General features: G+C 40.6%; 1 protein-coding gene across 1 annotated transcript in view; it reads right to left on the reverse strand.

Annotated features, from left to right (window-relative positions):
* Window positions 1-6,593: 6,593 nt before the first annotated feature.
* Window positions 6,594-14,721, reverse strand: part of LGR5 (leucine rich repeat containing G protein-coupled receptor 5) — an 87,607-nt gene continuing 79,479 nt past the window's right edge. The window contains exons 16-18 of the mRNA XM_061999597.1: window positions 10,850-10,995; window positions 9,760-9,843; window positions 6,594-7,684 (exon numbers count right to left, since the gene is read on the reverse strand). Coding sequence (XP_061855581.1) covers window positions 6,594-7,684; window positions 9,760-9,843; window positions 10,850-10,995 — 1,321 coding nt within the window. The remainder of the gene's footprint in view (window positions 7,685-9,759; window positions 9,844-10,849; window positions 10,996-14,721) is intronic.

Genomic DNA, 14,721 nt, shown 5'->3' on the forward strand with positions numbered 1-14,721 from the left:
AAACCTAAACTGATGACAGTGAAATGTCTGATTATGAGATTATTGTTCCAGCGTTTCATACAACAATCAGAAGAAATAAGTGGTGCCCAATACCGTAAAGCTGAAACACCTATTACAGAAGTCATGGATAGAAGACCATCTGGTATTCTGTGTGGCAGCAGATTTCTGGCTGTCTGGTATATGTAAGCCACTAAGGCAGTGAGCAAACATGGAGCAGCAGTAACAGCCAAGGACTGTGCAAATGGTTGGTCTCAATTTGAGATCAGGTATGACCACTAGATTACCCAGGGGTGTTCTCCCCTATTGCACAGCTGATGCAGCACTTCTCCTACAGCCACCTTCTCCACGCTTCTCTGCCAGTGTCTGCTAAGGCTTGGCCTTTATCCCCATCCATTTTTCTTACAGGTGATCCCATCTTCTTTATGGCTTTCACTTGTATCTCTTGACTAGCTCTTCTTCCTTGGCTGTTCACATATCTGCAACTTCATCGAGGACTGAGTTCCCAGATAAGGCTTACTAATGTATCCAGTGTGACAGAGTGGTGAGAGGTGATATGCTCTCCTGTACCTAAATAACCCATTGACTGAGCCTGCAGTAAACCTCTTTCAGTTCTTACTGCAGATGACACTACACGTCTATGATGTGAGTGCTTTAAGAGAGGTCACCTGTATTTACATGTCATAGTGCATTGCCCAGAACAATGAAGCTGTGATCTGAAGTTCTGCACTGAGGCTTTCACTAAGCAACCCATTCTTCCTTTGTAGTTACTCTCTTTACCTTCTATGTTCAAGTCACAGTATTTTCCTCTGTGGTGGTTTAGCCCTGGTTGGGTGCCTAGTACCCACCAAGTCATAACATCACTCCCCCCCCCTAAACTGTGATGAGGGAGAGAGAAATATATAATGAGTGGTTTGTGTGTTGACATGAGGACAGGGAGGTTGCTCAGCAATTAGCGTCATGGCCAAAACAGACTCAACTTGAGGAGAAAAAGGTTTGATTTATTAATAAACTATAAGAACAGGGAGATGAGAAATAAAAACGAATCTTGAAACACCTCCCCCCATCGCTCGCTCTTCCGGGGACTCCTTTCTCCCCGCAGCGGCGCAGGGGATGGGGGTTGCGGTCAGTTCATTACAGATGGACTTTGCCACTGCTGCTTCTCAGGGGGAGGCCTCATCCCACTTCCCACTGTCACAGTATGAGGTCCCTCCCCACGGGAGACAGTCCTCCATGAACTTCTCCAACGTAGGTCCTTCCCATGGGCTGCAGCTCCTCATGAACTGCTCCAGCATGGGGCCTGTCACGGGGGCAGCTCCTCACACACTGCCCCAGTGTGGGTCATCCACTGGGAGAACAGTCCTGCAGGTACTGAGTGCTTCAGCCTGAGTCCCTCACAGGATCACAAGTCCTGACAGCAAACCTGCTCTGGCATGGCCTCCTCTCTACCCACAGGCTCCCAGGTCCTGCCAGGAACTTGCTTCAGGGTGAGCTTCCCACGGAGTCACAGCCTCCTTCAGGCATCCACCTGCTCTGGTGTGGGATCCTCCATAGGCTGCAAGTGGGTATCTGCTTCCCGGCAGCCTCCATGGACTGCAGGGGGACAACCTGCCTCACCATGGTCCTCACCACAGGTCACAGGGGAGTCTTTCTTCCAGGGGCTAAGCACCCTCCTCCCCCTCCTTCTCATCAACCTTGGTGTCTGCAGAGACGTTTTCACATTCCCACTCCCATTGCTGCTGCCGGTTAGCAACTGCACAGCGACTTGGCCTTCCCAAATATGCTATTCACAGAGGAACTACCTCAGACACTAATTGGCCAGGCCTGGGTCAGCTGCAGGGTCCACCTTAGAATTGACTGGCCCTAATCCTATCACCTACAGGGGAAGCTTCTGGGAGATCTTTTTTTAAAGAAGCCATCCCTGTAGCTCCCTCCGCTACCAAAAACATGGCCCAGGAAAAACTACTACACCCTTCTCAAATAACACAGCTTTTTCTTCTCCCTTGTGGCCCCCAGCTCAAATACTGCTTATGCTGTCTGGTGCAAAGACGTGCAACTGAAAGCAATTTCACTGGCTGTTTTCTTACCATTTCAATCTTCTCAGCCATCACACTGCTTCCACCCCTTTGTATCCACTTTAGGGTCTTTACCCTTCATAAAACCTCAACACTCTTCTTAATATCCCATAAAACTGCCACTGTTTGCATCCTGTCTCTTGAAGCCCTGTCTCCTGGCTTATGCATTCCCCTATGCTGTCTTTGTCGTGCTTCTGTTTTTTTCCTCCTAAAGGTAATAAACATCTTTCTTATCCTCATTCAGTGATGGTTCTGTCCCGTCCCTATTAGACTATTATGAAATTTACCCACCACAATTACTTTTCCACTGGCCCTTCTGGTTGAAATGGCCTCATCCACCTCCTTATCTACACTGACAACATGCACAGTCCCTGCTAAAATCAATTTACATCTTGGATCATTTTACTTTAAAAAAATCCCATCTTTTAATTTGTTACTTACCATATGGAGTGAATTTCTGACTAAACAATTGCTGTCTCAGAGTTTTTAATTCACTGGTATGTTACCTCCTTCTTTCAAATATTTCACAGAAATGACCTGCAATCACAATCTCTGAAAAACCAAACACATATAACTGTGTTGCAGTCCCTACTAACAAGAGTGCACCCACTGTCTTGCCTTTCCTTGATGCCAAGATGGTGGCATGACTGTGCTTAGCTACTGCCTGTCTTTAACTTCACTGTGCTGTGATTTCCAGTGCAACCTGAGCAACCTGACTCTTGCCAGGTCCCACGGTTTCATACAATCATAGAATGGTAGGGGTTGGAAGGGACCTTTAGAGATCATCTAGTCCAACCCCCCTGCAGAAGCAGGGTCATCTAGATCAGGTTGCATAGGAACATGTCCAGGCAGGTCTTGAAGGCCTCCAAGGAAGGAAACTCCACAACCCCTCTGGGCAGCCTGTGCCAGGGCTCCCTCACCTGAACAGTGAAATAGTTTTTTCTTATATTTAAATGGAACTTGTTGTGTTCCAGCTTCATCACATTACTCCTTGTCTTGTTGCTACACACAAGAGAAAAAAGGGATGCCTCAACCTCCTGACACCCACCATTTAGACATTTGTAAATATTAATTTAGGTTTAGGCCTCACTTGCTCCTGGCATCTGCATCCTATACATGTTTCATGTGACATGCTGCTCCTGCCTCTCTGCCGTGTACCAGATGAACTTTGCCAGCTGTTTGGTAGTCCCCTCACTCACTTCATCTGCCACATAAGAGATTAGAGAGAAAATAAGGAAGCATGTTGGAGAATTTGGTCTCTCACCAGAAGCAGCAGCCTAGTGCAGTGACCGTCTCTCATGTGGTCCAATACAGTCAGAAGCTGTGTGGTAATTCACTCGTATTCATCCCCTGACCTGATGCGAGATGCCTGTCTCACTCATGGCAATGGTGAGAGGTCGTCACTGAGATATGGTCAGTGTGCACAGGGAGTGGCATCTGTTCATAAGTGTCTGGGAGTGAAGTTTTGGTAAAAGGCCTAGTCTGTGTTAAGTGAAGCGCTATTGTTGTTCTTATTTTTGCATGAAAATTAAATGAAAGCTTTGTACTTTGCCAAGAATTTTGGACATCTAGGGAGGTGAGTGTAAGTATTACAGTAACTCGGGAAAGGTTAATTGAGGATTCATGCCATTTTGTGAGGTGTTAGGTTATGATTAAATGCTCTTTACTGTGTAGTCACATTTTATTACAACTTACATATGTTTAGGACACTGATAGAAAAGGAAGCATGACACCTATTTACAATCACTACACATTTACATTATATTATTTACATATAAAGAATTTAGTATTATATATGAGCAGAAAATATAGCAAATATCAATCTGTACAGGGCTTAATCTCACCTTCTTTACTGTGGTTGCATTTCACTGTAATAATAAATACAGTTCTATATTTACACATTTTACTTTAAAAATCTATTAAATGAATTTTAACAATTTCAAGTTTAAAATATTTGATCAAAATATTTCAAACATGCTTATAAAAATAAGACACAAAGCCTTTAGGACTTTCCGCAAGCTAAAAAAGTTCTGATAAAAGAAGCTTTCTTTAACTGGTCTTTAGAATTATAACATTATTCTGCCTCTCAAATCACTTTACAAACTTCTTAAATATAGCAAGCTGAAAGGAATTTCACTGACATTAAGCAGTGCAGCACAGATGGACCCCAGTTAAATTAAAGCTAAGTAAACATGGTAATAGGTATTGTGCAATGGTTGACTGATCCTCTGTATAATCCAAAGTGGTTTCAGGCATCATTCTCCAGCTGTATGCTGCACTGCTCCAAAAGCCACAAGAGATAAAGGATTAAGATAAGTACACAGCTGACTTTATCATACATAATTTCGACATTCGTTCACTTTTTTTCCTGAAGGATTAACATGTCAGCCAAAGTCAACTGATGCCATCTGTGACTGCAGAACTAAAAATATACCAGTGTGAATGGACAAGAAAGTCAAGGCATAACCATTGCTGGCAACAAATTCTTCATCGTGAAATTCAATCCTTTGAGACCCAGGAAGTTTTATCTACAGTAACAGATGAACAGCAGAGATCATCTGTAACTGATTGTCTTAATTGCTGGGCCAGTCTAACCTTGATAACATTAAAAAATTAGTCTCATTCACCTGGAGGTTGAGTGGCCATTAACTGAACAGTGACTACCAGGCTATTAAATGTTACTCCTCAGGGAGATATTTTTAACAATAACAGCAACAAAAAGTAAAAGTAAAATTGTGCACTTTTGTGTCTTAAATGATCAGCTCACTTGAGCCAAAGGTGCCAGATCTGAGAAAAGAATACTATAATATCCCCTGATGGGGGATGGCCAAGGTCAAAGACTGATCTTCTAGGGAAGTGAAGGTGGCTACGGCTCTGTTATCTGCAATATGTTAACAGTTGACTTGGCAAAGGCCTGAAGTCTCTTCTCTCTAACTGGGATGCTTCTGATGTGTAAACATACATGCCTTGATTCAGCAAAGTATTAACAGATTTAAAGCCAGAGAGGAACTCCATCCTACTGTGTTCTAACCTGTTCCTAAACTAAAGCTGTCACAAGTCCCTGAATTTCAATAGCTGCTCCAATCCCTTTATTTGGAAATACATCCAATTTGAATGTAGAGATTTTTGGTGACAAATAGTTCCATTAGCTAATGATCACCACTTGTCAACAAATTGTAACTTTATTTCTATGCTGCATATCCTTAATGTGAACTTCCAGTCGATCTTACCAGATTCTTCTCCTCTTTAGTCCTCTGCTCTCAAAACTTTTGTTCCTCAGAAAGTAACTGCTTACAAACTGTTATCAAATCACTTCTGTCTTAAGCTGCTTGAAATTTTTGATGTCCTTCTCAATTTTGCAGTGTTCTTCACAGCATGTGAATGCAAGAGCTGTTTGAAATACCTCACTAGTGCTTACAACAGTGCTAAGAACACAGAGCATGCAACCTCTTCCTTTCTACTTGGCTATCCTTAGCCAAATGGACACAGTGGCCCCTAAGTCTTCAGCTGACTAGTGACCATGAACTAGAAACTTTCTAGAATCACTGTTTCACAAGACAGAAATCATGCCATGAGCAGGACTAGTTTTTGTTCCTAGACAAACTACCTTGAATGTTTCTGTGTGAGCACCTTTGGTGTCCTTTAATTGCCCTCAGCATGCCAGTCTTGTTGTATTGGTGACTTTCTACGTGGCACTTTCCACCCTTAAATCCTATGAGTAATCTGCCAATTTTATCAGCAGTTATTCTGAGGGTAGCTCTACTGGCATGGCAGCAACTCAGAACCAAAATGTTCAGAACCTTGCTAGAAAAATATCCATGTGACAACGGCATGCCAACTTAATGGGATCTTGATTAACTTCTTTCATACCACATTAATTTTGTAGGTTTAGCCAACAATTCAAAATGCTTTCTCAAGTCAGATGACTTCTAAAAACCAAACTAAATGACAGATAAACTATTAAATCAGCTTACCAAACATGGAACTTCATCAAAGCCTATTCTGCAGAAACTTTTAGGACTTGAACTACTACTTTTCTGTTTAGATACCTTGCTGAGTGAAGGCCATACATAGATGCTTATAAAAACAATCATGGCACTGAAAAATTATTAAAACCAAATTACAATAAACAGGATAAAAACCCTCCCAACCCCTGAAAACAAACTGCATCAACTGATGCTTTGGAAAAAAAAAAAGCTTACCAATGTAATGTGCTATTGTTTTTGCTTTTAGCCAACTGATGCCCTTTCTGAGCAGTGCTACTTTAAAACAGAGCAGCTGGTACAACTGCACAAACTACAGCAGCTTTCACTTTCTCTCTGCATCCCAGTGCTTTGGAAGCAGGCTGAGAAGGCTCAAGTATTGAATTTTTAGCCTGCTGCAAGTTTTGTCATTGCCTGCTTTCTTATGTGTGTAACAATATAATTCAGAGGCACTCTCTAGCTTGTATGCATACATCCATACTTCCTTTCAGGATTAAAAAAATTGTAAACATAGGTATTTTCTGTACTGCCACTGAAGTTAGCGACACGGGACAAAGGCGACTGATGAAAGATTGCAGCTTTCTGTCATTTGATACGACGCTGGCACTAGAGGGTTGCTGGCAGGCATGTCATATGATATGCTGGCACTTGTGAACGTTACCAATGCTTGTGTCGAGTCACAAGATTGTTTTTCTATGTCTTCTGAATTCACAGAGATCAGGCTAGCATGTTTTGACCTCCTCCATAACAAAGTTTGCTTTCTCAGACTGCCCAAGTCCTCCTTAAAGTGTGGATTGAAAAGTATATAAAGGAGTGGGTTTAGGCACGCAGGCAGTGGGACAATCACCAGCAGTATTGACTTAATTACTTCCGGGCTCATAAAAGTGAGGTTTAGTAAGGACGAAAAAGATAAGAAGGCTACAGGGCAATAAAGAATGCAATTTGTAAAAAGCAGCAGGGCTATATGCTTGACCATAGAACAATCCCAGATGTTGTCTAGTTCCCCCTTTTCTAAGCTACAGTAGAGCTTTGTATAAGCAATAGTCATTACTAGAAAGCACAGGGAGTTCAGAAGCACCAGTGCTACCATGTAGCCCATAGCAGTGGGTTCTCCAAACGGTAGCGGTAGGCAAAGCGGAGAAACCCCATACTCACTCCCAGTGAGGAGTGGTATCGCTGCAACGATCAGTGCCAACATAAAGCAAAAGAAAATGGCAATTTTCACACTGGCAATGGAGGACTTTGTTTCAAACTTTGTAGCATGCTTTACAGAGAATGCACGTTCAAGCGTGGCAAGGGTAAGGAGGAAAATGGAAGCCTCGGAAGCAAAAATGGAGAGAAGGCCAGTTATTTGGCAACCAATTCCACTTTCCCACCATGCTCCGTACTGAGCAAAGCTACCAAAAGTTGATGCATCCACGCTAGCCAGTACTCCACTGGCCAGACCCATCAAGGCATTTACAACAGCTATTAAACTGATCAAAAGTTTTATAGAGGACATGTAAAGTGGAGATCTGAAAACTGTCGCAGACACCAGCACGTTGCAAATAAAGGTCAAGCCCACTATAGTCCACACTCCGATTCTGATCAGCCAGCTACCGAAAAGATGGTCACATGGTTTGAAGGGACCTGAAATGACAAAATAAAAAGGGCAAGGGATACCCATGTAAACTAAGAAAATAATTTTATGCTAAGACATTAAGTTTAATGATTCTTGCATGTCCTCAGCATAGCCAAGCAGTGAATTTCAGTCCAAAAGGGGAGCTGGAAGTTTGGCCTTGCTTTGGAATAATCTGAGACCTTGATAACATGCTGCTAAATGCACCTTGCATTCTTGGTGGATAAGTCTTTGTCCCTCAACCCAAACAGTCTATAGGTTTCTTTCGGTGCCCAGCAGTACAACTGCAACATGAATGTCTGGTCTGTAGTTTCCAGAAATGCTGTGATGTTTGTCAGTGTGTGGAAAACACTGACAAAGATACCTCTCACTAAACTAAGACAGGGTCCTAATGAGTCCTGGTGAAGTGTGTTGTAATGGATAGGGACAAATGCCCTTCGGCTACATTATAGTGTGTCACTTCACAGTCCAAGAAAATTGAGGCTGTCTTTGTATTTGGAAGTGCTGCCTTTTTGGAAGGGCTTCTGATGACCTGTGACTGAAGTCAGGTCATTATGATTGAGCTTGCTGACTACTCTCATAGAATTGAGATGTGCATCCTGTGCAGTTGAAGGTAGATTTCAGAAACATTATTTATCTTGTTATGGGCCAGCTACACTATCTCAAATCACCTTTCACAATGGTCTGTGCTTCTCCATGAAGACAAGAACACGCAGCTGATATGTGCCCTGCATGACTACAGCTGTTGCCCTCAAGTAGACATAAGCATCTATTGTGCCATTTTTCAAGATTTTTCTAAGATGCCATTGGAAAGATCAGCACAGAAGTTGAATTTCCTCTTGAATCTGGTGATACCTTGAAGGTAGAGACATTTCCGTGAACTCAGTTTAGGCTGTCTGAGAATATGTGACAATCAAATGGTTCTAAGTTCTTTGGCTTCCTGACTTTTTTATTAATCCTAACATAATTTTAAAAAAGTTATTATTATTTACTGTTACAAACAAGAGTTTTGTTTTGGAATGAATGCTGAATGCTGAAGTGCTAGTTGTCATTTGGGTTTTTTTTTTTCATGTTTCACAATGAAAGAATGAGTATAGAAAGTGCTTGCTGAATCAAGCATCCAAAACTTAGGACTATAGCTGTTAATGCTAGAAGAGACCTTCCAAAGTCATGTTTCTTTCCTTGCCCTAAAGAAAACTGAGTGGAACTGGTGGCCTATAGCTTGCAGTCCAATCAATGTAATCTTTTTCCTTTCTGCCACACTGCAAAGTCAAGGAAGCCAGGATATAAACATATATTTAAATAATATATATTTATAGAATATATATTCTATAAAGAAAATGACAGTCCTAGGAGTCCTTTGTGATGGACTGTGTAAATCCATGTAGTATTGTTTGGTATTTCCTAGACAATGAACTAAACTATGTGTTGTTCAGGAAGCTCAAGTGTATAACAACTTCAGAAGAATTATTTGGGCTTTGCAAAAGCCTGACTGAGCAAATATTCTGCTCCTCTTTATCATCTATGTATTGATAGAACAGAGTCTCTGCTTTCTCATTCCCTTCATAAGGGATCAATTCCTGTGAAAAGGGGCCCAGGGCAAGGATCTGCTTGAGGGCTGAGTAAAACTTTTGTTATGCTCATGGATTAATGTAGTAGCTTGTTGTAGGTGTCGGGAAAATCTTGGGCTGTAACACGAGAGGTGGAGGTTACAGAAGAGGTGGGCACGGGGTGGAGTGAAAGGAGGTGTTTGTGTTAGCAGATAAAAGCACATGGTGTAAACAATTAGTTGGAATAAAGCATCATCCATACTGAGTACGCAGTGATCTTGTCCCCTCAGCGGGGGTGGGCTGAGTGATCCTTGCGGGCGGCCTGGTGATGTTGCCGGTAGCGGCAACAGTAGCTGAAGAGTTTTCTGGACTTCAATGAAAAGTTTTGTATTATTGTGCAACATATTTGTATTAACCTCACTGAATTATTGCAAAACATTGTGTTACTGTCCTAGTATCATATTCAGAGTTTTTTCTGAATCTAGAATATCTGGTAATATTATGCTTGGATTCCTATCTGTCTAGCAATTTCATACCTGGTGAAGGTGAGCACTGCACTGAATGGTGAGCTTTCAAATCTTCTTCAAAGTCAAGAAAAAAGTCTTCAAAGTCACGTTCATCTGTGGGGGAGAAATTACCCAGATTTGATGCTGCACTTTTCAGTAAAACTTCTTTTAGTACAAACTGAAAAAATGTCTGTGGTATTTAAGGCCTAGTCTCGTTCCTTTGCCTGGTAAATCGTGAGCAGAAGCAGACAGGAGCCTACTTGGTTTTGAGTTTCTCTACTCAAGTTTATTTAAAAAGTTGACACCATCGCTTCTCTGAAAATAATCACTTACAGATACATTCTCTATTACTTAATTTGCAGTGTTACAACTGCCTAGAAAGTAGTTTAAATTATGAACTCTGCTGTTGTGCCAGACTACTAGGAATTAAACCAAGTTTTCCTGTTTCTTACAGCATTGCTCTACCATGTTTTCTTGTCTGTGTTCTTGCTGGGGCTAGCACTGAACTCTGGGACTTGCTGGTTTGCAGGAGTGGATAGAGCACAGAAAGCAGCAGGATGATGTAATACATATGTGTGCACCTATGTAACAGGTAGCAGGTTAAGTAACAAACTTTATTCTCAGGGCAAAGAAAAATACAACAGTGTTCTGTCCCAGAGAGCAGATGCACTCTCTGGTACCCAGGAAGTGCCAGGAAAAAATATTGGCAGCTATGCCAAAGTAGCCACATAAGCTCTATGACTCATACTGAAGCACGTGCACGGCAGGAGAGCCAAGGATGCGTTGCTACTTCCAAGGCTGTCAAGAAACTAGATCTTTGCTGACTTTCTCTTATATGGGGTTACATACCAGCACCACTTCCCTGTCTTTCACATAAAGTGAAGATTTCACTTCCCAAATTATTATAGTTATTATTTGGACAGAAAGATGAGCGAGTGAGATTTTTGAAAGGCAGAGCTGAAAAAATGAGTTTGCTAAGCACAGGAATGCTGGAATAACATATTATCAGGCATGAGAGAGGGAGAGGCTGCCTCTGCAACTGTAAGAATCTTGGATTTATTTAACACAACAGGCTGCCTACAGCCTTCAGGTAGATTTAAAAGCCAAAGATTTTGATTACCTTGAATTTGTAACAACCCAACATCCTTCCTGTGAAAATCATCAATGCTGCTGTTCTCATCTTTGCTCCATTGGCTGGAGATTTTGTAGTGGCTCTCACAAGCTCCAAAGGCACAACACTGATAAGCATAAGGCATTTCCATGACCCTGTAGAAAATAAGCAAGCATGTCATGGTACTAACTGAGCACCAGAGTTACTGGACTGTGCTGCTTCTCAACTGTTAGCACAAAGGAACTTGTTTAAGTAACCATGACTGAAAGTAAAAATATCTATCGGTAAAAAAATCAGTCATGATAATACAAAATGAAGACTCACAGACCAGAAATGCAGATGATTTGTAATGGCATGATTAAGTTTTTGTATACATCTTCATGGGAAATACAAAAGTGGGACATATGTGCCTTGCTGTTAAGTGAATGTTACTCTTAGTGCTGTATTTCTGGTTTATGATTTTTGAATGATTTTACACTGTAACTTGACCTTACTTTTTTAATGCTTTCTTTTAAAACGGCAGATCCAAAGATCACAACTACCTCTAAAAACCTAACACGCAAAACCACTTTCCAAATGGAATTCCTCCAGTTCTGGGAGAATGAGATCTTTTGGAATTCAAACTTTATCCACCTTTTCCCATTTCCAACTCTTTTCACAGTAAGATGGCAAAAAGAAGATTGTCTTTTGTGCACAGATCAAGAAAGCAGTGTTCTAAACCAAAAGGTGAATGAACCCGAAAGGCACTGTGTGTGAAAGCAGATGTCACTGAGGAAAAGGTTCTACTTTATTAACTGTCTTCAAAACGAGCAGAGTCATTGCAGGACACTGGATGCTCATTCCAAAGTTCCAAATGCTCATTCCATTTTAAGATCATTGGTATTCCTAACATATAACTGATTAGAGATCAGTGAGTATCAATGATTTTGAGAATTTGTCAGAAAATTGCTCATTTCCAATATGTTTTGAATTTAATACCTTTGGGGATGTGCAAATTCTGAGGTAGCATGGAAGAACCATACACATTAAAATTCTACAAGCTACTTCTTCTATCTCTTAGATACATTTTATGCTTGTGAAGCACAGATACTGAATTTGCCCAGTTCACCAATAGTACATAGTAAAACCTAACAACTCACCTTAATTTCAAAAGCCTAATAAACCAAAACAATTAAAAGGTAAAGAAGTGATTACAAGTTTTTCTGACTTGACTTAAAAGGAATCAAATAGAACTAGATCCTCCTATCAGATTACTTTCAACAGGTTAACCATGTAAATTAACATGAGTGTTCCAAAGCAACCTCTAACCCCTTGGGAAATATGCAAAGAAATCAGTCAGTGCCAACAGGACTTAAACTTGTATGGCAGCCAAAAGCTTGGTACAAAGAGATCCTAAGCTCTAAAGTGATTTTTAAAGTAGTGCATTTGAGGGCATTTAGATTCTATATACTTAACATTTTTCTTGGGAATTAGCAACAATAATCTCTACTTTTGTACCTCATAGAAAAAGCTGCACACAGTATTTTTAAAGTATTCCAATAAAAAGTTAAGATAATCAAGATCTAACTATTCAGCAATCTCATGCCAGCAGATTTAAATATCTAATTTCTAACTCATTTACACGCCTGACATCTTTTAAAATAAGGAGATTATCTTGGTTAAACATTTTTAAACCAATTCCCAGAAGCCCTTCTTAAATAAGCTATTATCAAACCCATAGATTACTACACCAACCCACAGCTAGTCATCTGGGCTGAACCCCATCCCAATCCTCATCCCGAAATGCCTCATTTCTGAAAAAAAATCCCTCAAGCAATAACAAAAAAGCCTTATCAAAAGAAACACTGACAGTTCTGCAAGGTGATAATTGCACATTGTGGCTTCAGACATTTTGAAAGGCATTGATAATGCTGGGGAAATGAATAGCTAGTGGATATTTGAGGTTTGGGGACTAACAGAAATGTATTCTCTGGATATTCAAACAGCTCTCTGTGCTTAATAATGACAGATTTCTGGATGCTATTGCACCTCTCCCAGCCTGCTGGCCTATCACACACTGGAAATGTGTGCCTCTGACGTTGTACTCTTCTACTACTTTGATGAAGTAGCCAAAAAAACCCACCACTTTAAAATTATCTTTAAAGAGCAAGACTCCATTCTTATGCTCTCTGTAGGTCTTTCTAGCATCCTTTCTAAATAGCTTTTGTGGGAGTTTTTGAGGGTTTTTTGTTTTGTTTTTCCCCTAGGTTACTAGGATATACATACAGGCCTCAAATTGGTGAAAGCTTCTGAATTCTGTGTGTTAAGCATAATTGCACAGAATGACTGGGACCCAGGGATGCAGAACACAGAGGACAAAACAATCTTTGCAATGCAGAGAAACCACTATCAGCTCTTCTTTATGGCAGGGGAATTTCTTTCTCACAAAAGCTACATTTAAGAGAAAAAAAAAAAGAGAAGAAAGCAACTCTTATGCATACAGTGCTGGAAGCAGCGCTTTTTATGACTGCTGCTTATTTGATGTAGGTGATTAGATTTGGACTTTGCCAAATTAAACTCTTTTAGAAACACTAGCTGAATTTATTTTTATACACTGCTTATCTTAGTGATGATATCTGTATCCTTGATAATACTTTTCCTGCAGCAGGAAATGCCTTTTTTTTTTCCTTTTTTCTGTTTTTAGATTAAGCAGTAGAGAACACAAGGTCATTTTCCACCTCACAAAGGTGTGGGGTTGACAGTGAATGGGAAGACACAGTTATGATGAATGGAGCAAATCACCAGGTTCTTTACAGCACTGAATCAAAGCATCAGATAAAGAAGGAAGGAGTGTCTGGCAGCCTGACTTGACTTCCTCAAAGCTTGCCAGAGCAGGCTGGGCTCAACTCTGTAGAGTGTTCTGATGCCATTGTTGAAGGTGGGGCAGAGGATGCTCAGCTCTTTGATCTGTCTGTGTATTGAACAGCAGTGACCCATTTAGATGAGCAGGAAGCTTTTATACGTGAATTTGTCTTTAATGTTGTAACCACTGTCTAGTTCCAACAATTACAAAGGGTGAAATTTCATTCTGTTTTAGATCTGTGTTCAAGTTTGGTGCTTCATGCATTGTTTGTGCAGTGATCTTGTGTGAAGTCCTGGCCTCATTTTGATGTACGGTAAAAGTCCTGCAGACTCCAAGTCAGGATTTTACCCTGTTCTCTCCTGACTGGATGTAATTTGTTCTTACAGATGTCAGTCAACTCTACATACATTAATCATATATTAATCATAGTGTTAACTTTTTAAAAATAACTTAAGCTACTGCTTGATACATTCCTGCTAAATATTTACTTAGACTAAATTCACTGTAGTTATATTTGAGCAATGTACATGATTTTACTGGTGGAAAAATCCTTGAAGATATAGTTTTCACAAAAGAATTATAAAATCTTAGTTGCATATAATTCAGCTGAATAGTGGATTATTTCTTGTGTTTAAGTTCTTTTACAGAACCTTCAGATATTTTAGAAGTCACCTGCCTCAACATGTGGGCAAAGTCAGAGAGAGAGGACAGAAGCTCAGCCTCTGTCATTCATGATTTCTTAATGTACTTTCTTCTTGGCCTCTGAGACCCATTCAAGGTCTCTAGTGTGAGAGAGGTGTAAGGCCTCCAGTACTCTGGATGTTTATGTTATAGTTTCATACAATGAGATGAAGTCACTGCCCAACCTCCTCTGTGACAAATATTTGGTTTATTAAGACTTTTAAGGCGTTGTTTCTTAACCTTGGAAATATTTTTTGCAGCTCTTCTCTCAGCTCATATTAACATGACATCATAGAAGTGTTCCAGTGTGGACCCCTCCAGTGCTTTATGCAGAGGTTTAATCTGCTGCATGCTTCAA

The sequence above is a fragment of the Colius striatus genome, chromosome 1 (genome assembly GCF_028858725.1).
Source record: "Colius striatus isolate bColStr4 chromosome 1, bColStr4.1.hap1, whole genome shotgun sequence".
NCBI classification, from domain to species: Eukaryota; Metazoa; Chordata; class Aves; order Coliiformes; family Coliidae; genus Colius; species Colius striatus.